The 26,628-nt window shown below is 46.5% G+C and overlaps 1 protein-coding gene across 2 annotated transcripts in view; it reads left to right on the top strand.

Annotated features, from left to right (window-relative positions):
- The window catches only part of CARD11 (caspase recruitment domain family member 11), a 108,159-nt gene that overhangs the window by 35,478 nt on the left and 46,053 nt on the right, over window positions 1-26,628 (top strand). The window contains exons 2-7 of one of the 2 annotated variants that reach the window (XM_082199628.1): window positions 15,123-15,339; window positions 16,791-16,928; window positions 18,019-18,344; window positions 19,396-19,575; window positions 23,896-24,048; window positions 25,170-25,295. In XM_082199628.1, coding sequence (XP_082055754.1) covers window positions 15,138-15,339; window positions 16,791-16,928; window positions 18,019-18,344; window positions 19,396-19,575; window positions 23,896-24,048; window positions 25,170-25,295 — 1,125 coding nt within the window. In that variant the 5' untranslated portion in view covers window positions 15,123-15,137. Of the gene's footprint in view, window positions 1-15,118; window positions 15,340-16,790; window positions 16,929-18,018; window positions 18,345-19,395; window positions 19,576-23,895; window positions 24,049-25,169; window positions 25,296-26,628 lie in introns of those variants that run through there. The other variant, XM_082199629.1, reaches the window with a different exon arrangement.

The following is a 26,628-nucleotide window of genomic DNA, read 5'->3' as shown; positions in this document are numbered from 1 at the left end:
GGTTAAGAACTTTGCCCCAGGATGAGAACAGAAATCGCACGGCAGCAGCAGGAGGCCCCATTAGCTAAAGTGGTACCTCAGGTTAAGAACAGTTTCAGGTTAAGAACGGACCTCCAGAACGAATTAAGTTCGTAACCAGAGGTACCACTGTCCCTGCACCTTATAGTGTCACTTGAGGATTTAATTTGGTCTGCAAAGTGACCCCCCCCCTGATTTGCACTTCCTGGACTAACAGGTGGATTAGAACACACATGCAAGCTGCGTATGCAACATGCATTTAGCGTACATTTAAAGCAGAGGGTCTCCTCCAAAGAATCGTGGGAACTGTAGTTTACTCCCACAGAACTACAATTCCCAACACAACAAACTACAGTTCTCAGTATTCTTTGGGTGGGGAGCAACACATCTTAAACATGCTTTAAACGTATGGTGCCACAGTCACCCTACAGTGTGCACACCTCTTAGTTTTGAAATACAATCCTTAGCTCAAAAGTTGCAATCATTTTTTGCAAATTTCAGGACGCAATTGTATGCCAGAAATGTAAAATTCTGTGTGATTTTTTTAAATTGAAATTCTCTGATCCAGAAATGGGGATGGGGTGGACTTAGGAAGAAACTCTTGAAAATTACACAGACCCCAGATAGGCGGATTAATCCCGCTTTCTGTGCTGCCCTCCCACAAAACCAAGGTCAGGTGCCAATCAGCCCCAAAGATGAACCTGACCGTCCTGACATTTGGCCCAAAGTCAGGACAGGGAAAGAAACCAAGCGCTGCAGCTGCTTGCTTTCGTTTGACCATCTTTTCAGCAAAAGGGCTGGGGAAATGGCAACAGATGATGTCCTGGAGGCCAATGCAGTGTTCAAAACAGCCAAAAAAGTCCAGCTCCTTGGAAGCATTTGCCTTCTGTTGCCTCCATAACCATTGTCCTCCCCCCCCCCCTCATCATTATGCGTAACAACACGGAGGGTGTGTAGATTAAAGCCTTTATTAAATGCCAAGCTTTCATCTCCTTTCTCGCGACTTCTGAAATCCCTTTAAATAGATGCACTAAATTCCTGTGGTAAATTATTAAAATTATTGTGCCATTACTTTGATTTGCATGCTCTGAGCTAACACTAATCCTGAGGACGCCAAGATCCATCTCAGGACCCTCGTTCTCTTTTTATTTCCACCCTTGGTTTTTTTGTGTTTGTGTTTTCTCTTGATTCCTCCTCCCTTGGCCCACCCCACCCTCAGAGTCTGATTCCCGATTATTTCTGTTTCCCCCATCCTTTTACATTTGGATGCTCAAAGCTCCTTGTTTCAAGCAGGATGAATCTCAGGGAGGCAGGAATGTGCCTCAAAGCAGCATCAAAGTCTACCCTCTCTGACATGTGCACATATATCCATCCCTTGGGAATCTCCCCCTGACCCCACCTCTCCATACGACACTGAAAGGCTTTTGCCCGGCTGGCATTTGCCCTTGGACTTTGTTAGCACATCTTCCTTGAACAGATGGAGAATGGAGAGATGCATGTGCAAAAACCTCTGGCTTCTATGTGGCTGGAATACAGCTCACTGCACAGAGGAAACTGTGCACAGGTGAGCATCACATCCAAGACTCTGCCCACTTTTGCTCACGGTTGGCATCCATTGGGAATTGTGCATCTTTGCGGGTGAAGTCAAACCACTGGAAGGTTGCAGCACCTGCTGTGGCTGTAGAGACCGACATGGGAGAGACATGTTTAGTTGCAGCTGGGGCAGATGCACCACAGTGTTACTTCTCTCTGTGCTCCTCCCAGCGATCATTCCTCCCAGTACGTTTCCAAGCACAATTCAAAGTGTTGGTTTGACCTTTAAAGCCCTAAACAGCCTTGGCCCAGTATAGTTGAAGGAGCGTCTCCCCCCCCCCAATCGTTCAGCCCAGACACTGAGGTCCAGTGCCGAGGGCCTTCTGGTGGTTCCCTCACTGCGAGAAGCCGAGTTACAGGGAACCAGTCAGAGGGCCTTCTCGGTGGTGGCACCCACCCTGTGGAACGCCCTCCCACCAGATGTCAAGGAAATAAACAACTATATGACTTTTAGAAGACATCTGAAGGCAGAAAGAATTGGGAATCAGAATTTAGGGGAGTCTTTAATGTTTGATGTTTTATTGTGCTTTTAATTCTATTGGGAGCCACCCAGAGTGCCTAGGGCAGGCATAGGCAAACTCGGCCCTCCAGATGTTTTGAGACTACAATTCCCTTCATCCCTGACCATTAGTCCTGTTAGCTAGGGATGATGGGAGCTGTAGTCCCTAAACAGCTGGAGGGCCGAATTTGCCTATGCCTGGGCTAGGGAAATCCAGCCAGATGGGTGGCTTATAAATAATGATAATGATAATTGTTGTTGTTGTTATTCCTCTGGTCACTGCTATGCACAGCCTGATTGTCTATCTCTAAGCACGTAGTCGTCTGCATAAAATTCCTGCATGGAAGGGCTGGTGCTCCCAGCCTTCATTCACATCATGTCTGCAGACATCTTTATAAGACAGAGTTGGTGTGCCAACTGGCCTGGTGCCAGAAGCCAGCTCCCCATAGAGCACATCCTTGGGGATCCTGCCATCTTCCATTCTGTGGACATGACCAAGCCAGCGTAGACGTCACTGAGACAGGAGTGCGAACATGCTGGGAGAGTGTGGGCTTGGGAGAGCACATCTTTGTTTGAGACTCTCTCCTTCCATGTGATGCCCAAAATCTTCCTGACGCAGCGCACGTGGAAGTCATTAAGGCATCACTCCTGATAGCTGTAAGTTGCCCATGACTCCCTACCATAAAGCAGTGCACTCAACACGCAAGCCTGGTAGACCTTCATCTTGGTATCACATACACAGCCCAACAAGACAATGACAATAATCCACCAACAGCATACAAATCAATATGGCTAACCTGATCCAAAACACCCACCCACCCCACTCACACACGAAAACAAAGATCACCACAGCCAATCACAAACAAACAACCACACCCTAGGCCAACCCCAACCTCTCTCACCACCAAAGGAACACAAGTGAACAACACAAGCAACGCTGACACCAAACCCTACATACATTAAGCATAATAGAAACATCCCCACCCCACCCCACCCATCTTCCCTCCCTCCACCCCTTTTTTTTCTCTCCCCCTAAGGTCTCAACAAATGAAACGAATTTGTAAAAATGTTACATGGAAAAAATATGAGAGACATTACACTTACTTCTGTAAAAAAAAACAACTGGCAACCAACACAGCTGTTTTAAAGCAGGAGTCATAAACAGATCTAAGGGCTTCTGTGCTCTGGAGCAGTGGAACTTTCCGTGTCATCTTCCAGGACAGCCTTGCGCATTGCCATAATCCAGGCTGGAGGTCACCAGAGCGTGGAGGACAGTGGCCAGGTCATCGGTGCACAAAAGGGGCCACAGCTGTCCAGCCAGCATCAGACCAATTGCAGACACCTCCATGTCCAGATCCTCCCTTGAAGAACCCTGTGTGCATGTGAGCAGACACTGCTTAGTGATGCTCTTAAGATTTGCATGTGTGAACTGGTGTAGAGCCCATGAGCACCCACCTGCATTGACCATACAGTGCAAATTACTGGATGTCACTCTGTTGAACTCAGGTTCACCCCTAAAGCCAAGGCCACTCCACATATCATGTGTTTGCTGCAGTATGTTTCTGAAACTGCTGGAAGCCACAGGAGGGAGAATTGCTCTTGTGTTCAGATCATAGCTGTCAACTTACAGATTTGAAAATAAGGGACCAGCAGCCAAAATAAGGGACCTGCAGCCTCACCTGTTTCAGGCACTCCAGTCTTCCTGTCCTCCTGCAGTCTGGTCAAACTCATGCTGGTAGCTTCGAGAACACTGTCCAACCAACTTTGTAACCAGAGGTTCAACTGACTAGAATCTGAATCACATGCACCACAAGGCCTATGCAGCCTCAACTTAAGATGGCTCCCTGGCCTGGCTTTGCACTGCAAAGTTTGCAGGAGCACGTGCAACAAAATGGCGTCCAGCTTTCAAAAAAACCCTCAGCTTGCATTAACTAGCCACACACAAGGCATGCAAGCTCCACCCCCCCAGTCGTTCTTAGACTTCTTATTGGGTGAGCAACACAGCCAAGCAACACAGTTGGAGCCTCCTTCCTCCCTGGCAGGGAGGGAGGGAGAGGAGCTGCTTCCTTTGAAATTTAAAGGACATCATTTAAGGGACATTTAAGGGACATCCATCAATAAGGGACAGCAGCAGGACATGGGACTGTCCCTTCAAATAAGGGACACTTGACAGCTATGGTTCAGATCATAGAATCATAGAACCATAGAATCACAGAATCATAGAATCATAGAGTTGGAAGAGACCACAAGGGCCATCGAGTCCAACCCCCTGCCAAGCAGGAAACACCATCAGAGCACTCCTGAGATATGGTTGTCAAGCCTCTGCTTAAAGACCTCCAAAGAAGGAGATCCTCCTTGCTGGTTTACCCCTGGGGCATCTGCTTGGCTGCTGTGAGAACAGGATGGTGGACTAAATGGGCCTGATCTTGCAGGCTCTTTTGATGTTCTTATCATAGCTGTCAACGTTTCCCCTTTTTTAAGGGAAATTCCCTTATTTTGAATAGGATTCCTTGCAAGAAAAGGGAAAAGTTGACAGCTATGGTTCTTGTAATGAATTAGGAGGGAATTATATAGTTTTGTGGACGACAGTGGTATCTTGGTTCTCAAACGTACTCCGTTCTGGGAGTCAGTTCCACTCCCGAAACTGTTCGAAAACCAAGGTGTGGCTTCCAATTGGCTGCAGAAGCTTCCTGTACTCAGTCGGAAGCCGTGTCGGATGTTTGGCTTCCCAAAAACATTTGCAAACTGGAACACTTGTGGTGTTTGGGAGCCGATTTGTTCAGCAACTAAGCCGTTGCAGAACCAAGGTATCGTACGACTGTATTTCTTAATGAGATGCTTTCCTTGTTGATTATTTAGATTTTGTTATATTTTGTAACTTGTGAATTATGTAACATTCTTCCCCCATTTTGTGAGCCACCTAGCTCCAGTGGCGTAGGGAGGGGGGCAGAGGGGGCGGTCTGCCCCAGTTGCCACTCTGGGAGGGGTGACAAGATGGCCTCTGCTTCCCTCCAGCTGTAGAACGGCTGGTGGCACCCGCAGTCTGTATGGGCGCCACTTGCGCAGCGTCTGTACAGGCTGCTGCTCTCGTGCGCCGTCCATGAGCGGTATCTCGTATGGCCGCCATGCGCGAGTGGCACCCCGTATGGGAAGCCGTGCATGTGCAGTCCGTACAGGCTGCGCCGCCCTGGGTGCCGCTACTTCCTAGAGCACAGTTTGTTGTGGAAAGGCATCATGCAAATAAATGATGAGGATGACTCCCATCTGGGAGTGGTAAGATTTCCAGCAATAAAGTTGGGGCCTGGTCCATACCTTCCAACGTTCCTCATGAAGATAGGGACATTTTATTCTAAAGCAAGTGACGGTGTGACCACATTTGGAATACTGGGTGCTTTCCGGGTTGCCTCGCCTCGAAATGGATATTGCAGAGTCGGCAAAGATTCAGATCAAGGGGATGGAGGAACGGCTGAAGCATTTGGGACTTTATAGCTTAGAGAAAAGGGAACTCAGAGGCAACATGATAGAAGTTTGCAAAAGTATGCAAAGCATGTGGAAATCAGATAGAGAAAAGTTTCTCTCCCTCGCTCATAACACTAGAACTTGCAGACAATGAAGGTGAATGTCGGAAGAGTCAGGATAGATAAAAAGAAAGACTTCTTGATGTTGCACATAGCTACGCTATGGAATCAGTGCATACGGGAGCTGGTCCTTTGTCTCTTTCTGTTGCACCGTCAATCATCCCCCTCTGCTTTTCTCGTCTTGTTCCATTGCTCTTAAAAGTGCTACCGTTTTTGAATGTTTTGTTTTTAAAAACGTCTCTCTGCAAGAACCACAAGCGATGCAAGGCCGGCAAATTTTGCTAGGTGCGTTCACACTTGTGTCACATGTTAAATGTGGAAGCAGATGTCCACATTGGCAAAGGCCGTGTTTGCCACCACCTCCATTTTTCAGATACTTATCAAGTTGTCACCAAGGATCAGCGCTGCCACTGTTCCATATGCTGCCGGAGCTATCTGCAAACTCAACTAATGCACCAATTCCTTAACTTTATTATGTTTTCACCCACTATTCTGATTCACCAATATTCGGGAGCCCTCCGTTTTTCTCCTGAATTTTAAATGTGGCTCCTTCTGCACTCCAGTGCAGCTGTACTGAAGGTACAACTTGGCTGCTAAGATAGCTAGCTGGAGAGTTTGTGCCATGCCACACATCTGGTGAGGCAGTTCTGGAGACATAGAGCAAGCTCAAACCTAGTACAGTCGTACCTTGGAAGTCGAACAGAATCCATTCCAGAAGTCCATTTGACTTCCAAAATGTTCGAAAACCAAAGCATGGCTTCTGATTGCCTGAAACATGCTCCTGCAACCAATCGGAAGCCGCAGAAGCCCCATCGGATGTTCGGCTTCCAAAAATATTTCGCAAACTGGAACAGTCTTTCTGGGTTTGCGGCATTCGGGAGCCAAAACATTCGGGAACTAAGCTGTTCCAAAACCAAGCTACAACTGTAGTCTGCTATTTAGCAACATTTCCCCTTCTCCCTTGCTATTCAGTGCAGCAGCACTGGAGTGCAGAAGGAACTGTGTTTGATGTAGTAGCACCAGAGCGCGGAAGAAGCTACACCCAAACTCCAATCAAAGCCTGACGCTGTTTAAAAATAGATTAGAAACTGAAAGTGTACTTACATTATTGTTTAGCTCGAAAAGCGTAACTAACATCCTGATCGAAAATGCATTTACTTTGAAGTAAGTCAATCTTTGCTAAATCCAGAGGCTACAAATCTATCTAGTCTCATTAGGGACATGAGTGAGTGAACCACGAATATAAGACAACATTCTTATTCTTTCCTTTCCTTTTAAAAAAGGTGATGTACATGTCTTTCTTATTTTTTAAAAAAAACATGAATCATTGATTTTGGAGAGACTCGGGACATGCGGTACCAGTTGTTTCTGGGCACACCTGATGGAAATACTCACAAGTTGTGCAATAACATTACAGGAAGTCATGTGCAGGGCCGGATTGAGGTCTGATGCGGCCCTCAGCTACTGAAGGTAATGGGGCCCTTTATATGTCCAGCTGTCCTTTGCCATCAACAAATTGTCACTGTTTTTGTGTGTTGAATACATGCTATATGGTAATTTGTGGACCTAATAGGTATCTAAAGCCATTTGCATATAACAAAATATGTATTTTATCAAAGTAATTGTTGAACTGAAATACAACCAGTCCCTGCAGAATGTAGGCACCCTATATATAGAAAGGAGAAACCAGTGATATTTTAGGGAGCAGGCTAGCAGGCCTATTATTACATCATAGGAGCCTACACAACACAAAACACTGCTGATGTATGTAGGTTTTATTTTACCGTATTTTTTGCACCTTAACACTCACTTTTTTCCTCCTAAAAAGTAAGGGGAAATGTCTGTGCGTGTTATGGAGGAAATGCCTACAGGTGGCATGCCTACGGATTTTCCTCCTCTAAAAACTACGTGCATGTTATGGTCGGGTGCGTGTTATAGAACGAAAAATACGGTACTGTATTTGTTTTTTATCTTATATGTTGGAAATGTACATCCAGGTTTTTTCCTTTAATTTTTTTGGGGCCCCCCCAAGAGAGTGGGGCCCTAAGCTATAGCTTGTTTAGCTTATATGTAAATCCAGCACTGCTCATGTGCAGCTCTGGTACAATTCCATGTGTTTTACACAGGAGTTCTTCCCTGGGGGATTTCTGCCCTGCAGCTGCAATGCAAAACATCCTTAAGCAGAAGGAGGGCTTATAGAAGGAGCCACATCTGATTGGCAAAGTGCATGCTCTGCACTGTGCCGTAGCCTCTGGGTTTGGAAAGGCTCCTGCATGAGGGAAACCTTGCAAGAGATCTGCCCTAAGACTAGGAAATAGAAGGAGCCAGGATAAGTTTGGTAGCTGCGTTGATTTACCAAACACACGGTTTAGCACCGAATTGGAACAAACAGCAATTGGGTTTTCCATGGATTGCTGTTTGTTCCGATTCAGCACTAAAGATCAGGTTTTCCCGGAGAAAGCAGAAGGGCAAAGGCAAAACTGCTCAGACCCATGAACGGCACAAGCAGAAAGCCATTTGGACCCCTGCTTTCTAGGCACAAGACAAGCCCTAAGTGGCACCTCCAGAGGCAGAGGCAGCCTATCTGTAAATACCTGGCACTGGAAGCGAGCAAGTGAAGACCGTTGCCTTCATACCTCTCCTGTGAAACAAAATGTTGGATTAGATGGAGCTTTGATCTGATCTGCCAGAGCTGCTCCTACTGCAGCTGCGGAGCTACTCCCTGTTTAACAAAGCTCAAAACTGAGGAAAGCTAAGTTGTTAGACGTGGATAATTATTCCAGGATGGGTGCAAGCAAGCTCTTAGTGGGTTGATTAAGTTGACGGGTGCTGCAGCAAAACTGTTTGCTGGTGACATTGCATAGTATTGAAGGTTTCGGATCACTGCCCAAACCCTCTTTTTTTAAAAAAACAAAAAAACAAAACACAAAACAACAACTAAAAAAGTATTAAATTAGCTTGTGGTATCATTTCCTGCCCTTTTCCTGTCTACATCAGTCTGCTTCATTAGCATTTTGCCACATTGGGGTGGTTTCCTGTGGAGGCGGAACTTTGCTCTATAACTCCAAATAATTTACAGGGAGATATGAAATACTTTTGCTGTTCTCTTTAATAAGGCCGAGAGCAAATTCTCACCGGCATCTCTTAGGTATATGTGTTTGGGCAATTCTCCCAGTTAATGATATAAAGCATTCATATTTATTAGGTGTGGAGTCAATAGAATTAAATTCCATGCCAAGATCTATACAGGAACATCTCCAATTTAGCTTTCTGGTTGTTAAATCACAGCCGTGAACCCGCCATGTAGTACTCTGTGTGGCCTTTATGTTGTGTTTTCGCTGTGACCCTACAGCCCTCTCCTTTTTAATTTTGCTGGCCTGTGAGCTGCCTGTGGGAGAGGCGATGGTGCAATTGCACTGGAGCTTTTCCACCCCATTTTCTGTTTTTTAAATACAGCAGGCCCAAAAGAGACGCGGGGTTTATGCACAGGGATCTGCACAGGGCCGGATTGAGGTTTGATGAGGCCCTCAGCTACTGAAGGTAATGGGCCCCTTTCTATGCCCAGCTGTCCTTTGTCAACAACAAATTGCCACTGTTTTTTGTGTTGAATATATGCTATATGGTAATTGATGGACCTAATAGGTATCTCAAGCCATTTGCACATCTTGCCTTGCAACAAGTCCATGCAGAATGTAGGCATCCTATATATAGAAATGAGCAAACCAGTGATATTTGAGGGAGGAGGCTAGCCCATGAGTTACATCATAGGAGCCTACACAACACAAAACACTGTTGCTGTATGTAAGTTTTATTTTTATTTTATCTTATATTTTGGAAATATATATTTTTTCCTTTAATTTTTTGGGGGCCCCCAAGAGAGTGGGGCCCTAAGCTATAGCTTGTTTCGCTTATATGTAAATCTGGCCCTGGGTCTGCTCTTGTGCAAAGCCAGGAAGACCTCTGCAACCACCCTCACATACGTTTGACCATCTCTGCCTTACTGGACTCTGGGGAGGTCATGTAAGGTCACTGGCAGGCTATGGGTGGCTCCCACAAGAAGCAAGGTGGGGGGCTCAAAAACTCTTACCCCCTAGGTTTTGCTGCCACAGAAAGAGTTTTAAGCCTCTCCCTTGCCTGTTGGGCTCTTTAAAGGTTGTGTAAGATCTTGGATGACACGTTGCAACTGTCATTCCCACCCCCAATTCTCCATTTATTTATTTCCCCACCACCCACGCAAAGCTGCAATTGCATAAGTAAATGTGGTCTAAACCACTGAGCCTCTTGGGCTTGCCGATCGGAAGGTCGGCAGTTGGAATCCCCGCAGTGAGCTCCCATTGCTCTGTCCCAGCTCCTGCCAACCTAGCAGTTCGAAAGCACACCAGTGCAAGTAGATACATAGGTACCGCTGTGGCAGGAAGGTAAACAGTGTTTCCGTGAGCTCTGGTTTCCATCACGGTGTCTCGTTGCACCAGAAGCGGTTTAGTCCTGCTGGCCACATGACCCGGAAAGCTGTTTGTGGACAAACACCGGTTCCCTCGGCCTGAAAGCGAGATGAGCACCGCAACCCCATAGCTGCCTTTGACTGGACTTAACCGTCCAGGGGTCCTTTACCTTTACCTATTGTATCATTGCCCATGTGGGATGTGAAACACAAGAGCAGTCAAGTACCACATTCCTAGAGAGAACATGTTTGCACATGGGGAGGAATGTTTATCTAGCCAGCAGGTAAACTTCCTGTTTCCTTCTGGGCTGGGACAAATTTCCTCTGCATGTGACTGGAGGTGGGTGTGGCCTCACTTGTGCAGGTAACGACAAAAGCACAGGGCAGGGCAGCCATCTCTCTCTCTTTTTGACTACATGCAACGAAGAAGCAACATCTGCTTAGCCAAAGATGCTCGACAGAGGGACTGTCTCCTTATGAGGTAGTTTCCAGGTATATATTACTTTTCTAAGCTAAGTCTGCCTTCTGGGATCCAATTGTGAACAGAATGTGAGTAAACTCTTTTTATACAGTGGTACCTCGGGTTACATACGCCTCAGGTTACAGACTCCACTAACCCAGAAATATTACCTCGGGTTAAGAACATTGCTTCAGGATGAGAACAGAAATCGTGCAACGGTGGCGCACCAGCAGCAGGAGGCCCCGTTAGCTAAAGTGGTGCTTCAGGTTAAGCACAGTTTCAGGTTAAGAACAGACCTCCAGAATGAATTAAGTTCTTAACCCGAGGTACCACTGTACTTTTATAGAAGGCTGTGTCGTGTCTTATCTTTTATGAGGGAATAAGGGGGAAATACCAGAACAGTTATTATAGAGGCTTTAGCGAGCCTGAGAAAATGCATCCGCTGTGAGTTTAAAAGGGGGTATGTTACTCTGCTAAATTGTGAACTTGTTAACACAAGTTGGAAAGGCTATAATCTAACAATATACCCTCTCCTGCATCCCTGAACATTCCCACAGCCCACTCCCCAATCTCCGAGCACCAAGAGATTCCAGGGGTTGCTGTGCTTTCCCGGAGCTCTGCTCCTTGGAATAAAAGTCAGCGGAGACACTGGTTTCGTTTGGATACGTGGTTTCATTTACACACCTACACTTACATTCATTTCATTTACACAACCTCAGCTTAGGATGGAGGTGCTCAAAGCATTCACACCCCAAGAGAAAGAAGGTTCTTTTTTGTCATATATGGTGGACTTGTAGTAAGGTTAAAGCTTATTTGGAAACGATATACAATGAAATGAAAAGGATGTTTAAAATAGCATTTGTAAAAACAAATAAACCCAGAAGCCTTTCTCTTGGGAATTATAGGGATAGAACTACCTAAATTGTATATACATTTATTCATGTATGCGACTATAGCGGCAAGAATGTTACTTGCCCAAAAATGGAAAAAATAAGAAGACCCAGTAAAGGAGGAAGGCATACAAAAACCTATGGAATATGCAGAAATTCTGAAACTTACTGGAAGAATAAGAAGTCAAGATAACAAACTTTTTATAAAAGAATGGAAAGGGTTTACGGAATATTTACAAACAAACTGTAAGCAGATAAGAACATTGGCAGGATTATTGTAATAACCTGCAGTTTTATAAGAGTATATATTTAAAGTAGGTGAATAAATGAGCAGATTAAGTTACTTTGGATTTGCAGAAGATATTAAAAATAAATTTAAGGAACCCCAGAGAGAGGGGGAAGGAAGTCAAGTTTTAAAACGTCAAAATGACTGTAAAATTAGTGAAATGTATATATCTGAAAAGTATATTTTTTAAAAAAAGAGAGATCTTACTTCTCCATTTGGTTTCCAGAGAAGCCCCCAACTCACAGACTTGGGTCCAGCACAGAGCAAGACATATCTCTGTGTCTCCATCTTCCAGTGCCATCCAAAACTCAGACACACGTTTCCCTCACGCACAGCCCTGCTTGGCCTATTGTTCTCCACCCTAGTATAACGCAACATCCCGACGTATATTGTATACTGATGTATATTGCGCTGTAGGGGGCTTCGTTTGATTGGAATCAAGTATACCCTTCTAGAGTTAACGCAAAGTAACATTGCTTCTGGCAAATGAGCCACCATAGCTGCGAGAGGGCCGTGAAAATTTGTGTTCCCAGCTTTCCAGACTCATCTGCTATACAAATCCAAAGAGGAGAGGCACATTGGTTGCCAGAGGTGAAATATATTGGCATTATTTTGACCTCTCCTACCCCACTATGTGCAACCTCCAACAAGGAACCCTTCGTTTTTAAGCAGTGGAACAGCTGGACTGCAGCCCTTCCACAGATTCCTTCACTCACAATGACTGCCCTTAGAAGCTGTGGTTCTCTTTTTTTTTTTTTTTTAGTATATGTGATGCCGAAGTGAGCACTGTGGTTCTCCTCTGTCTTTAAACTGAGAGACCCCAAGTTTAAAAGCAACAACTATTCTTTGGGTCTCTTGATGCATGCCATTAATATTATTATTATTATTATTATTATTATTATTATTATTATTATTATTACCCCACCCATCTGGCTAGGTTTCCCCAGCCACTCTGGGCAGCTTCCAACAAAAGATTAAAAATACATTAAAGCATCAGTCATTGAAAACTTCCCTAAACAGAGCTGCCTTCAAAGGTCTTCTAAACGTCAGATGGTTGTTTATTTCTTTGACATCTGATGGGAGGGCATCTTCATATTTCTCGAAGTGAAGTATTAGGCCTGACCTGAACTGTGTGGCTGCCTGGAGTGTAGAGTGCTCTCCCTCTCCTTCAACACACAGACACACACTCCATGGAGCGCAGTTGCTCTTTGCTCCTGGAAAAAAGAAACCAGAGTTCTAGCTGCAAGCTGATTTGTTCAAGCAGAAGCACATGTGCATTTGGCGTAATCTGCAAGGAAGTTAGTCCCTATGAGAGATGCAGTGGAGGCAAAATTGCGCCCCTCTGTCTCATCCCTGCAGTGGAGAACTTTGAAATCATAGGCATGCAATAGCTCAGGCGTGGCCAACTCCCAAGAGACTGCAATCTATTCACAGAGTTAAAAACTGGCAGTGATCTACCCCCTGTTGGGGGGTTCGGGTCATAGTTGTTGAGCTCTAAGATGTTGAGCTGAAGGAGCCTAATTATGGTGCTGGAGGAGACTCTTGAGAGACTGCAAGAAGATCAAACGTATCCATTCTTAAGGAAATCAGCCCTGAGTGCTCACCAGAAGGACAGATTGTGAAGCTGAGGCTCCAATACTTTGGCCACCTCATGAGAAGAGAAGACTCCCTGGAAAAGACCCTGATGTTGGGAAAGGTGGAGGGCACAAGGAGAAGGGGACGACAGAGGACGAGATGGTTGGACAGTGCTCTCGAAGCTACGAGCATGAGTTTGACCAAACTGCAGGAGGCAGTGGAAGACAGGAGGGCCTGGCGTGCTCTGGTCCATGGGGTCACGAAGAGGCGGACACGACTAAACGACTAAACAACAAAGATGTTGAGCATTTTTGGGGGGGGGAGCCAGTGATCTACCAGTGATCTACCACAGATGTCCAGTGATCTACCAGTAGATCACCAGTAGATCACCAGTAAATCACAATCTACCTGTTGGACATGCCTGCAATAGCTGAATTAGACAAGGCTGAGCCACAAACAAAGGCTCCTGTTATATGCTAAGTATGGTGTGTGTGTGTGTGTGTGTGTGTGTGTGTGTGTGTGTGTGTGTGTGTGAAATGCCCTTAAGCAAGCAAACCCTTTGCTGTTCTGGTTATCTTCTTTTAAGACATGCATATGACATACCCCCCCCTCATTTTTAGGCAGGCCACGTTGATGACTTCACACCTGCGGTTTGCGACCGACGCTGAGACGTTTCCATGACACTCGAGTAGTTTTCGCAAGGTGTCACATGTACCTTAAGTGGCACTCAAATCAGAGGCTATAGAATATAGAATATTGTCAGAGAGCAAATGTGCTGAAATTGAAATGTGTTAGGAGTCTTTTGAATATCTTCTTGCAGCCTTGCTTGAAGTGAAGACAGCTTCCTTTCACCCAAGGAAGGAAGGAAGGAGGGAAACTTGCAGTACAAGGGATCCAACTTGATTAAGAATAGCTGTAGAAATAATAACACACAACAATCAATTAAGTCACATGAATGTTACAGCATAACCATAAATGCTACAGCAGCAGAGGGCCCAGCAATTCTGGATCCTTATCAATAAAGGAAAATTAAAATTAAAGACATGTTTCCTCAAACCAATCTTTCTTCGCTTCACCTCTCACCACTTGTCTGTGTTGGGTAAGGTGTTCAGGCAAGGCTATCAATTATCTATGCCTTTGGGGGGTTTTTTGTTATTGGTCATTATTGTTTGACAAATGACAAGTGTGTTTTTATTCAAAACATCCAACAGACAGAACATCTATCTAAAAAAAAATCCCAGCCCACCTGCCCCTGGAAATATAGACCCTTACTCCTGGTACAGTAGAAATTTTTTTAAAAAACAATTTTAAAATATCATAATCCATCAAAATTTCCAGGCTTGTCAAAAACTTACTAGAATCATCAACAGTATTAAAATCCTACTCCAGCCTCCTCTCTCCCAATTAACCTCCATCTCCAAGGCTAAGTGATGGGAGGGAGTGCAGAAGAGAAATCACCAGGGGCTTCCCCGAGGTGTCAGGTTTGGTCCCTGAAATCTCAGGTCCTGGGATGCTCCTGACCTGGCAACCCTAGCAATGGTGGATATTTTTGGAGGGCTTTGGGGGTGAGAATGTGGCTGCACACCTGCCGAGATGCGCCCTTGTGCTTGCTGGCGAGGTTGAGATAAATCACCAGCCCTAGTTCGTATGGAAGCAGAGTAATCTTTCCTGATAAAATTTATGTGCGCCTTCTGTTGATGCATTTTTACCAACATTCCCTAATTCCCTAATTATTCTGTTTGCTGGCCTGTCCATCCTCTTCCTCTCACCGTTGTTTTCTAGGGAATAGAATCAGAAATGGATGATCTCAGTATGGAGACCCTGAAGGACGAAGTGGATGCCCTCTGGGAGAATGTGGAGTGCAATCGCCACATGTTGACCCGCTACATCAACCCAGCCAAGCTGACCCCTTACTTGCGCCAGTGTAAAGTCATTGATGAACAAGATGAGGACGAAGTGCTCAACTCGCCAATGCTGCTCTCCAAAATCAACCGAGCAGGTACAGCCAGGTGCCCACAGCTACGCTGATTTGGACGTGACAATGGCACCAGTCTTCTGTCAGAACATTTGTACCAAATTCAGGGTTCCAGGTAGGGTTACAGCAAGTGAAAAGCTGTCTCTGGGTATATTGGGAGAGACATTTAGTGTTTTGGGAGCTGTAAATTGCGTGTCGGGGAAAGGTAGGTTTGCCATATTTCTAAACCAGGACACCCCAAAACTTGTTGAGCTTTTTTTAGACAAATCCCAGAGCTGTTGAGCTATTTTTTTACAAAGACAACAAAAAAACCCCACAGTTTTTCAATTGACTTGCCTAAGGTCCAGGACAGGCACTGCCTTTCAAACGCCAATTTCTTCTTTGAAATCCACAAGTATATCAGCCCTAGGAGAGGTGCTTTAGATATAGAAGAAGATACAGGGAGACCTAGGAGACCTCTAAGAGACCTAGGAAAGGTGCTTTAGATATAGAAGGAGATACAGGGAGACCTAGGAGACCTCTAAGAGACCTAGGAAAGGTGCTTTAGATATAGAAGGAGATACAGGGAGACTTAGTAAACCTCTAAGAGACCTAGGAAAGGGGCTTGAGATATAGAAGGAGATACAGTGAGACCTAGGAGACCTCTAAGAGACCTAGGAAAGGTGCTTTAGATATAGAAGGAGATACAGGGAGACTTAGGAAACCTCTAAGAGACCTAGGAAAGGGGCTTGAGATATAGAAGGAGATACAGTGAGACCTAGGAGACCTCTAAGAGACCTAGGAAAGGTGCTTGAGATATAGAAGGAGATACAGGGAGACCTAGGAGACCTCTAAGAGACCTAGGAAAGGTACTTTAGATATAGAAGGAGGTACAGGGAGACCTCTAAGAGACCTAGGAAAGGTGCTTTAGATATAGAAGGAGATACAGGGAGACTTAGGAAACCTCTAAGAGACCTAGGAAAGGTGCTTGAGATATAGAAGGAGATACAGGGAGACCTAGGAGACCTCTAAGAGACCTAGGAAAGGTGCTTTAGATATAGAAGGAGATACAGTGAGACCTAGGAGACCTCTAAGAGACCTAGGAAAGGTGCTTGAGATATAGAAGGAGATACAGGGAGACCTCTAAGAGACCTAGGAAAGGTGCTTTAGATATAGAAGGAGATACAGGGAGACCTGGGAGACCTCTAAGAGACCTAGGAAAGGTGCTTGAGATATAGAAGGAGATACAGGGAGACTTAGTAAACCTCTAAGAGACCTAGGAAAGGGGCTTGAGATATAGAAGGAGATACAGTGAGACCTAGGAGACCTCTAAGAGACCTAGGAAAGGTGCTTGGATATAGAAGGAGATACAGATAGCCATTTCAAACTTTCTGTGCCACTTTTGTACACCCTCTTCAAATTATAGTGGAAAGTTAATGAAACAAGAGTTCTCCTCCCTCATCTCATCCAGATGTCCTGTCTTGGTCACCCTCTAGGTCGGCTGCTGGACATCCTCCACACAAAAGGAGAGAGGGGCTATGTGGTTTTCCTAGAGAGCCTAGAATTTTACTACCCAGAACTGTACAAACTGGTGACGGGGAAGGAGCCGACACGGCGATTTTCCACCATCGTTGGTAAGTTAGATCCAGCCTTACCAGGGCTCAGTGGGGGAGGCAGAATCATTGCAAGGGAAATCATGAATAAAAAGTTCTGCATGAGCTTTCCCGGTTCTTACACAGAGCACCAATGGGGCCAAGTGGGGAGGAGCATCAGAGCAGCAGGACAATCAGGTGGGGAAGCTGTGTGGTTGGTGGTCCCTCCAGATGTTTCTCAACTACAACTCCCATTATCCTTGACCGTTGGCCAGGCTGGCTGGGGCTGATGGGAGTTGGAGTCCAGTGACATCTAGCCCTGCCCTGCTGAATCAATCCAAGGGTCCTTGTCTCACCAAGCATCCTACACCCCCCCCCCCAGTCTGGGGTCATTGAAGAAGAAGAAGAAGAAGAAGAAGAAGAAGAAGAAGAAGAAGAGTTTGGATTTGATATCCCGCCTTTCACTCCCCTTCAGGAGTCTCAAAGCGGCTAACAATCTCCTTTCCCTTCCTCCCCCACAACAAACACTCTGTGAGGTGAGTGGGGCTGAGAGACTTCACAGAAGTGTAACTGGCCCAAGGTCACCCAGCAGCTGCATGTGGAGGAGCGGAGACACAAACCCGGTTCCCCAGATTACGTGACTACCGCTCCTAACCACTACACCACACTGGCTCTCATTGGGCTTTGATTCTCCAAACAAACCCAAGGTTATCTGAGTGTTGGGAGATTAAGGTGATGGCCACCAACTTGGATGGCTTTAGAAGAGGACTAGACAAATTCATGCAGGAGAGGGCTGCCAATAGCTACTAGCCATGGTGACCATTCTCTGCCTCCATGGTCACAGGCAGTAATGCTTCTGAATACCAGTTGCTGGAAACCTCTTGTGCTCAGATCCTGTTTGTGGGTTTCCCCCAGGCATCTGGATGGCCACTGTGAGTACAGGATGCTAGACTAGATGGGCCACTGGCCTGATCCAGCAGGCTGCTCTTAGATTCTTCTGTATTGTTTGGACCAGGGGACCCTGGTTCTCTCCTTGTCACCTCGATCCATGCTCTGCTGCTCACTTGCGGCAATGTAACCCTGTCAAGCCACATAGCCCTGGTACCCTGTGTCCGTCTCCTTTCCATTTCAGTAGAAGAAGGTCATGAAGGCCTCACCCATTTCCTGATGAACGAGATCATTAAGCTGCAGCAGCAGGTCAAGACCAAGGATGCTCAGCGCTGCGAGCTCCTGGCCAAATCCCGCCAGCTGGAGGATGAGCGGAAGCAGCTGAAACTCAACCTGAAGGAGCTGCTGACCTTCCAGGAGAGGTACAACAAGATGAAAGAGGAAAGGAACAACTACAACGACGAGCTCGTCAAGGTGAAGGACGAAAACTACAACCTGGCCATGAGGTATGCCCAGCTGAGCGAAGAGAAGAACATGGCAGTGATGAGAAGCCGGGACCTCCAGCTCGAGGTGAGAGAGGCACTCAGGGAAGAGAAGAGGGGCTGTTTAGACTCCACATCTGACTGCAAATATCTTCTTTGCCCATTTGTCAAGGACAGAAATGGAGAACCTGCAGCCCTCCAGATGTTGTTGGACTCCAACTCCCATCAGCCCCATCCAGCATAGCCAGTGATGATGGGAACTGGAGTCCAACCAAATCTGCCCTTATACTGGTTTATGAATCATTCTGTCAGGCTTCGGGGGACCAGATCCCTCCCACGGTTGGAGCCCAGAATCAGAGAAACGATAAATGTTCTTACCAAGCAATTTATTCAATAATTCACAGAGAACGACGAAGGAATGCAGCCTTCCCTAATAATGGCATTGCTCCAAGTAAAGTCCCCCCCCCCATCTCTCTTATCCTACATCATCCCTGGGCTTTCTGTCTCTGAGATTTCTGATTGGCTACTCTCACGGCACATCTAGTCCTGGGGGAAGCCCCCCCCCCGAAATGCTCTCCAAAGACACTGGGTCTATCAGCTGTCTATCCCCCAGTGTTTCTGCTTCCTCTTCCAATATTTCCCAGCTTTTCCCCTCTGCATTCTCTGAACCATGTCCTTCTGCAAACCACGGTTCTAAATCTATACTGTCTTCCTGTTCTCAGGGAAGGTTCAGGAGAAGGGGCACAGCCCCCACCATTCCTCCTCAGTCCTGACACATTCTCTCCCAAAGGACCCACGGGAACTATAGTTGTGTTAGAGAACATAGTGATCTCCAACTGAGAAGGACCAGCACTCTCACAAAACTATAGTTCCCAGGATTCTTTTGGGGGAAACGACAACAGTTAAAATGGTATAAAACGAAGACACATTCAGGGTTTTAATAAACCCGAAGTCCAAAAGTGAAATGAATCTGATGTCTTTAGGCAGGGCTTGTCATCACTCACAATGCCCCGCCTTTTGAAACATAGGCTGTGCACACCATTCACCAGGACAGAGTCTAGTTTTAGGGGACAAGCGTTTATTTGATGTTTCTTTGCTTATTTCCCTCTCTCACACACACATTCGCTCTACACTGGTAGATTGACCAGCTGAAGCACTGGCTGAACAAAGTGGAAGAGGAATGTAAGCTCGAGAGAAACCAGTCCCTGAAGCTCAAGAATGACATTGAAAACCGGCCAAAGAGGGAACAAGTCCTGGAACTGGAGCGAGAAAATGAGATGTTGAAGACCAAGATCCAGGAGCTACAGTCCATAATTCAGGTGAGCAAGGATTGATTTCTGGCTCATGGCTGGTTGTTGTTGTTGTTTAGTCGTTCAGTCGTGTCTGACTCTTCGTGACCCCATGGACTAGAGCAAGCCAGGCACTCCTGTCTTCCGCTGCCTCCCGTAGTTTGGTCAAACTCATGCTGGTAGCTTCGAGAACACTGTCCAACCATCTTGTCCTCTGTCGTCCCCTTCTCCTTGTGCCCTCCATCTTTCCGAACATCAGGGTCTTTTCCAGGGAGTCTTCTCTTCTCATGAGGTGGCCGAAGTCTTGGAGCCTCAGCTTCAGGATCTGTCCTTCCAGTGAGCACTCAGGGCTGATTTCCTTCAGAATGGATAGGTTTGATCTTCTTGCAGTCTATGGGACTCTCAAGAGTCTCCTCCAGCACCATAATTCAAAAGCATCCATTCTTCGGCGATCAGCCTTCTTTATGGTCCAGCTCTCACTTCCATACATCACTACTGGGAAAACCATAGCTTTGACTATACAGACCTTTGTTGGTAAGGTGATGTCTCTGCTTTTTAAAATGCTGTCTAGGTATACCACCCTTCATCTGAAGATCACAGGGTGGTTTACATCATAAAAATACATAATGAAAACACAAAAGACCTGTCATAACAACAGCAACAAGCAACAGCCCCCTTCCACAAACACATTTAAAAAGCAATAGATTGTTTAACTAGCCCAAGGCGTGGTTCAGCCCAGACACTGAGATCCACCTCTGAGGGCCTTCTGGTGGTTCCCTCACTGTGAAAGGTGAAGCCACAGGGAACCAGGCAGAGGGCCTTCTTGGCGGTGGCACCCATCCTGTGGAACACCCCTCCACCCCCATCAGATGCCAAGGAGACAAAGGATTACACTTTTAGAAGACACCTGAAGGCAGCCCTGTACCGGGAAGTTTTTTATGTTTGACCTTTTATTGTGGTTTTTATAGGTATTGGAAGCCACCCAGAGTGGCTGGGACAACCCAGCTGTAATAGTAATAGGGGTTGCTCGTGCGTAAGTTGCCGCCACTCCTGGCTATGTTGCCTGGTTAAACCTTTCTGTCTGGACAGCCCTTCACTTCGTGGCTGTTTCAGTCGCTAGCAGAATCCGTCAGTGGGCGTTTCTTAAACCTTTTCCAGCATAAAAGCTGTTTGACGCCAAGTCTCCTCCTACTCTCCTTGCGCGGAAGTCTTCTGCGCAGGGAGGGTGTGGGTAGAGGAGGACCCGTGCTCTCCCCGCTGGTGTCCGGCGAGGAGTCGTGGAGCCCTCTCGCCGATTCCCCCATCTGCCCCTCTATATCCCTGGTGTTGCGCTGATTACCTTCCCCATCTGCGGAGCTGCCTCTCTCCCTGCTGGGCCCTTCTCCAGCATCACTTGGGAGCCTTCCCTCCGCCTCTGGCTCCGATGTCAGTTCCCTGACACCAGCCAAATGGGCGGGGTACAAAGAAAAAAATTGTTCTCATTATTATTTATTAAACCGTAAAATAAAATTTAAAAAATTAAAAAATTAAGCAAAACGTAGATTTACTGCAACACATTGCCGGATTCAATTTGTTCACATTATTTCAATCTACATTAGTATGATTCCCCTGGTTTTGGGTGGGGATAAGCGAGTAATAAGCAGAGAAGAGCAAAATGGGGAAAGAATTTTCGTTGGAGTATAAGAAACTCTTTAACAAGGTTCTGATTTTTCCCGTGATGACATCAATGCTTTTTTTTTGGAGAAATATCAAATGTCAGTTTCTTTTTTTCCTTTTTAAATGTTCTTCTTCGGTGAAGCTGCTTTGCTCATGCCCTAAGCATGTGCATAGCCTGCCTCTCGGGTAACCCAGCAACCCTCTGGCTCATTCATTTTCGGCGCATTCCACCTTCCATCTGAGACGACCCTCCCCATATTCCCTTCTGCCATCTTCCCGGGAGATGCCTTGCAACTAATAATTTGGAAGAGTGAGAGCGTTAATCAGTTAATCAGCATGACTAACTTGAGCTTAATCACAAGCTGGAAACAAAGCAGTGAAGAAATAAAGTTGTAATTAATTGGAGCCAGACAGATTGGCTCACCCAGGAGTGCAGTAGAGAAACAACTACACAGAGATATGCACGTCCCCCTTGAACTCAGCGGGACTTAATTTTGGGGAAAAAGAAGTGCGTAGGATGAAGAGTTCTGTGGGGTTTGGATCTGAGATCTCATAGCAGAGCAGTGTATGGCTGTGTCAGGGACTTTAAAAAAGCGAACGCTTTTTATTCTTTGCTTGTCATGTATCTGTACCTTTCAACTCCTAGTTTATGAGATTATTTTTGGACACCTGAAGGGAGAGGGGGGAAGAGTTGCGAAGTGAACATTTGTTCTAGTCGGCAGCAGGGATGATGACTTCAGGGACTGTTCACAGTGTAATTTTCCGGAAACGTGGAGGAGAGGGCTATTGATGGCTACTAGCCATGATGTCTATGCTCTGCCCCCAGTCAGATGCTTATGAATCCCAGTTGCTGGGAACTGAAGGAGTGGAGAGTTGCTCTTGTCCTCAAATCCTGCTTGCAGGTTTCCCATAGTGGGCCTCTGGTTGAGCCACAGTGAGAACAGGGTGCTGGACTAGATAGGTCATTGGCCTGATCCAGCAACCTCTTCTCAAATGGCTCTGCACAATTTAAGAACCTCTCTGCTGGTGCTTTCAAACCCTGCTCTGTGGGACAAAGGATACCTTTTTTTGTTTTTGACATTTTATTAATTTTCCAAAAAACAAAAATAAAAGCAAGAACAATACAAAACCAAAAAACACGTTCTTTTTTGGTCGACGTCCCTCCCCTCCCCCTCTTGGTTCCATTATATTGAACTTATTCATGCACATCTATAAAACCTTATACAGTCATACCTCGGGTTACAGCCGCTTCAGGTTGCAGTTTTTTGGGGGTTATGCACCCGCCGAAACCCAGAAGTACCGGAACGGGTTACTTCTGGGTTTCGGCAGTCGCACATGCGCAGAAGTGCCAAATTGCAACTTGCGCGTGCGCAGACACTCTGCTGCGGGTTGTGAACGTGCATCCTGCACGGATCACATTCGCAACCCGAGAGTCTACTGTATGTAAGAAAAGATAAGTATATGTTTTTGTTTTTGTTTTTCTCTTTTTTATGTATATGATTGAAGTTTTAATTTATTTTATGAGATGGTCTATATATATATGTAATGTATTGCAAGATTATTAATAAAGACGGGGGGGGAGAGAGAAAGAAGGAAAAGTCAGAGCTTTCTGCCCATCTCTGTTTATCACACTAAGGGTGACCACCGGATGTGGCCTAACGCTTTAGAGCCATAGTCCAGTGGAACAGTATCTGCTGTAACCCCGAAAGGTCCCAGCTGCAACCCCCCAGGTAGGGCTGGGAGAGACCTGCTGCCTGAAACCCTGGAGAGTTTCTGCCAGTCAGTGTGGACCATACTGAGCTAGATGGAGCAAGGATCTGAACTCAGGAGAATGCACCTGCCTGTGTCTCTTCAATTATAGACTCCTGCAGGCTTTTCTCCACCTCCTCTGTGATTATATGTACCCTGCAATCACCTGTCCTAGCGTCTGAAGATGGATGTGTTGGTAAACAGCCTGTAAAATTTTCTTCTTAAAAGAGCAAAAATCTCATAATGCTTAATAGCAGGTTTAATCTCGCAGCAGCAGCAGCTGCTCCTCTGCCTGCCACGCTGAGATTTTACTTCTAGCCTGAAGAGCGTGTTGAAATCTGAAGAAAAGGAGCGCATGGGTGCATGCTCCCAGCAAGCTTTTTAAAAACCCATTCCTCCCAGAGGCAAAGATGTGACAGTGGCTTTAGCTGGCAGGGACAGGTACCTGGGCTGAGTGGAGCTTATGCTTTCTGAACATAGAGCATGATGTGCATCTCTCGCTGGGATTGCATGTGCACAGAGACCCCCTGGGAAAGGGGGTGGAGGGTTGGAGAATGCAGGAATGCTTAGGATGGCGCATTTGCGCCACTTGTGTCATGCACATTCATTAAAGGGGGCTGGGAGAGCTTTGGCAGAACCCACTGGGATCCGTGCTAAAAGGACTGTGATCATGGCAGTGCGTGTTTCTAGATGCCCTCCAGATAGGATGCAGGCTAAAATATATCAAAGGCTATGTTATAAAATATAGCACGGAAAAGCAATATTTACTTTGCCCTGTGAGATTGGCCCAGGGTTTCTTTGTTTGTTTTCCTGAAGGTGCCTACAATCTAAGGAAAGAGCTGCCTTTCTTTTTCTCCCTGTGATCCGTGCCTCTTCTTTCCCTTTCCCTGTTCCTTCCACCCACCACTGGCCTCTATCTACGCCTTTTGCACAAATGTCTTTCAGGCTGGGAAACCCAGCTTGCCGGATTCAGACAAAGCCATTTTGGATATTCTAGAACACGACCGCAAAGAGGCCCTGGAGGATCGCCAGGAGTTGGTCAACAAGATCTTTAACCTTCAGGAAGAGATCCGCCATGCGGAGGACCTCCGAGATAAGGTGAGGTGGAAAGCAAGAGGCGCTAAGAACGGAAGCAGGAAACTTAATCTAGATCTACCGGTTTGGGGTAGGAGGTGTTGCGCATCCAACAAAGTGCCCAATGGCATTTTTAGGGCCAGGGCAAGATTTCCATTCCTGTAACCCCCTTCGCATCAAAACCAGAACTGCGGGTGAGCGGGAAAGAATTATCATTGCCCTCGCTTGGCAACTCTTTTGCACAAAGCCAGCTGCTTTGTGCTGCCACACGTGGTCCCCTCTTCCTCCTCACTAGCACTGTTCATGAAATAATGTGTTTCACTGTGTTAGGCTGCAGGCAAAGGATCGACAGCCTGGCTTTCTGTCCTCACTAAGCCCTTGAGCATAACACCATTTGCCTGCCATCTTTAGTAAAGGTAAAGGGACCCCTGACCTTTAGGTCCAGTTGTGCCCGACTCTGGGGTTGCGACGCTCATTTTGCTTTATTGGCCGAGGGAGCCGGCGTACAACTTCCGGATCATGTGGCCAGCATGACTAAGCCGCTTCTGGTGAACCAGAGCAGCGCACGGAAACGCCGTTTACCTTCCCGCCGGAGTGGTACCTATTTATCTACTTGCACTTAAGGGTGCTTTCGAACTGCTAGGTTGGCAGGAGCTGGGACTGAACAACGGGAGCTCACCCCATCACAGGGATTCGAACCGCTGACCTTCAGATTGGCAAGTCCTAAGCTCTGTGGTTTAACCCACAGCACCATCCATGTCCCATCTTTAAAAGATGCTTAATTATTCCACGAGCAGCATATAACATTTTATCTTGTTGGTTATCCAGCAATATGATACTCATTTTACACACTGTGCAAAGGATGCCCTAGTTATGCAGCCTGCCCCATCAACAACAACAACATTATTATGGTACTGCTTGACCAACTCTTCTAACGGAGGGACAGTCTGCAACGAGGCCTTGTGAACAGATTTCAGAGAAATACCAAGGCCATGGGACTCAGTACCCCCCAAACCCTCTTGCCTCGCTGCCACCTGGTGCCCTGACATGAGGAGATAGATCAGCAGGGGTTCCCCACTTTGGAGCAGGCTAGACCTTCATCGATCGCCTTGGTGCCCTGTGCTTATTGATTGATTCCTTTGTAGTACCTCGAGGAGAAACAAGAACTGGAGTTGAAATGCTCCACTCTGGGGAAGGACTGCGAAATGTACAAGCATCGGATGAACACGGTGATGATTCAGCTGGAAGAAGTGGAGAAGGAGAGAGACCAGGTACAGTACTTGGGACCACGAGAGCTGGGGGGGGGGAGGGAGAGAAGTCAGGGAAGGAATCGGAGTGAGAGTCAAGCAGAGAGTTCTTACAGGAACTTTGCAGCTCCCATTTCGGGGAAGAGGGAGGCGAAACATTTTGTGGAACGATGCCTCCCTGTCAGGCGTGGAAGTATCCTCTCCTCCCACAGTGGCCTCAGGGTCAAGAGGAACAAACAGTTCATATTTTATGGCTTTTTATTCCGCCATCTGGTTGCAAGCCAAAAGACATTGGCTCCTCTGAGTCCCTCCTCTTCCATCTCCCACAACATCCTGGGAATCTACAAGAGTCACATCCCTCTGCATTCTCTGTGCTTGAATGTGGAGGAACCTGTGAGCCTTTGGACTAGGAGGGTCTCCCACACTCTCCAGGGAGGTCTCTGCTGTCTGCTCTCTAACTTCCCCCTCCTCCTGCTCCACTATCCCGTAACTAGGCATTTCCTCATTCAGCCGTACATCATCCCTGTCTCCCTCTCCTCCTGAAACTGCTGGAGACCGAGAGGGCAAAACTTCCCACCACCACCCCTCTTCTGAGAGGAGCCAATCAGACCGAGGGCTCATTTCCCATTCCTCTTGTTCAGTCCAGTCCCTGACATCCCCCCTCTGCTTTGGCTCCCAGTACGTTTCCGAGCACAATTCAAAGTGTTGGTGCTGACCTTAAAAGCCTTAAAATGGCCTCGGCCCAGTAGACCTGAAGGAACGTCTCCACCCCCATCGTCCAACCCGGACACTGAGGTCCAGCGCTGAGGACCTTCTGGCGGTTCCATCCCTGCGAGAAATGAGGTTACAGGGAACCAGGCAAAGGGCCTTCTCAGTAGTGGCGCCCGCCCTGTGGAACGCCCTCCCATCAGATGTCAAGGAAATAAGCAGCTATCTTATCTTTAAAAGACATCTGAAGGCAGCTCTGTTTAGGGAAGTTTGTAATATTTAATGCTGTATTGTTTTTAACATTCAATTTGGAGCCGCCCAGAGTGGCTGGGGAAATTTATTATTATTATTATTATTATTATTATTATTATTATTATTATTATTATTATTATTCTCTTTCCTTGCTGACACTGTCAGTTCAGTCAGTGGCTCTCCCCGCTGCTGCTCTGTGCCGCATCCCACATATCCACTGTGACGTGTGCCAGTTGGACTACTGTAATGTGCTCTACGTGGGGCTGCCTTTGAAAAGTGTTCAGAAGTTTCAGCTGGTCCAAAGTGTTGCAGCCAGACTGCTGACTGAGGCTGGTCACAGGGAGCATGTTATTCACCTGTTAAAGCAACTTCACCAGCTCCTCCTCTGCTTCTGGGC

This window comes from Podarcis vaucheri (genome assembly GCF_965113315.1).
Source record: "Podarcis vaucheri genome assembly, chromosome: 14".
In the NCBI taxonomy this organism is placed as follows: Eukaryota; Metazoa; Chordata; class Lepidosauria; order Squamata; family Lacertidae; genus Podarcis; species Podarcis vaucheri.
Note: the sequence above shows the minus strand (reverse complement) of the source record. Positions and strands in the feature narration are given on the sequence as shown.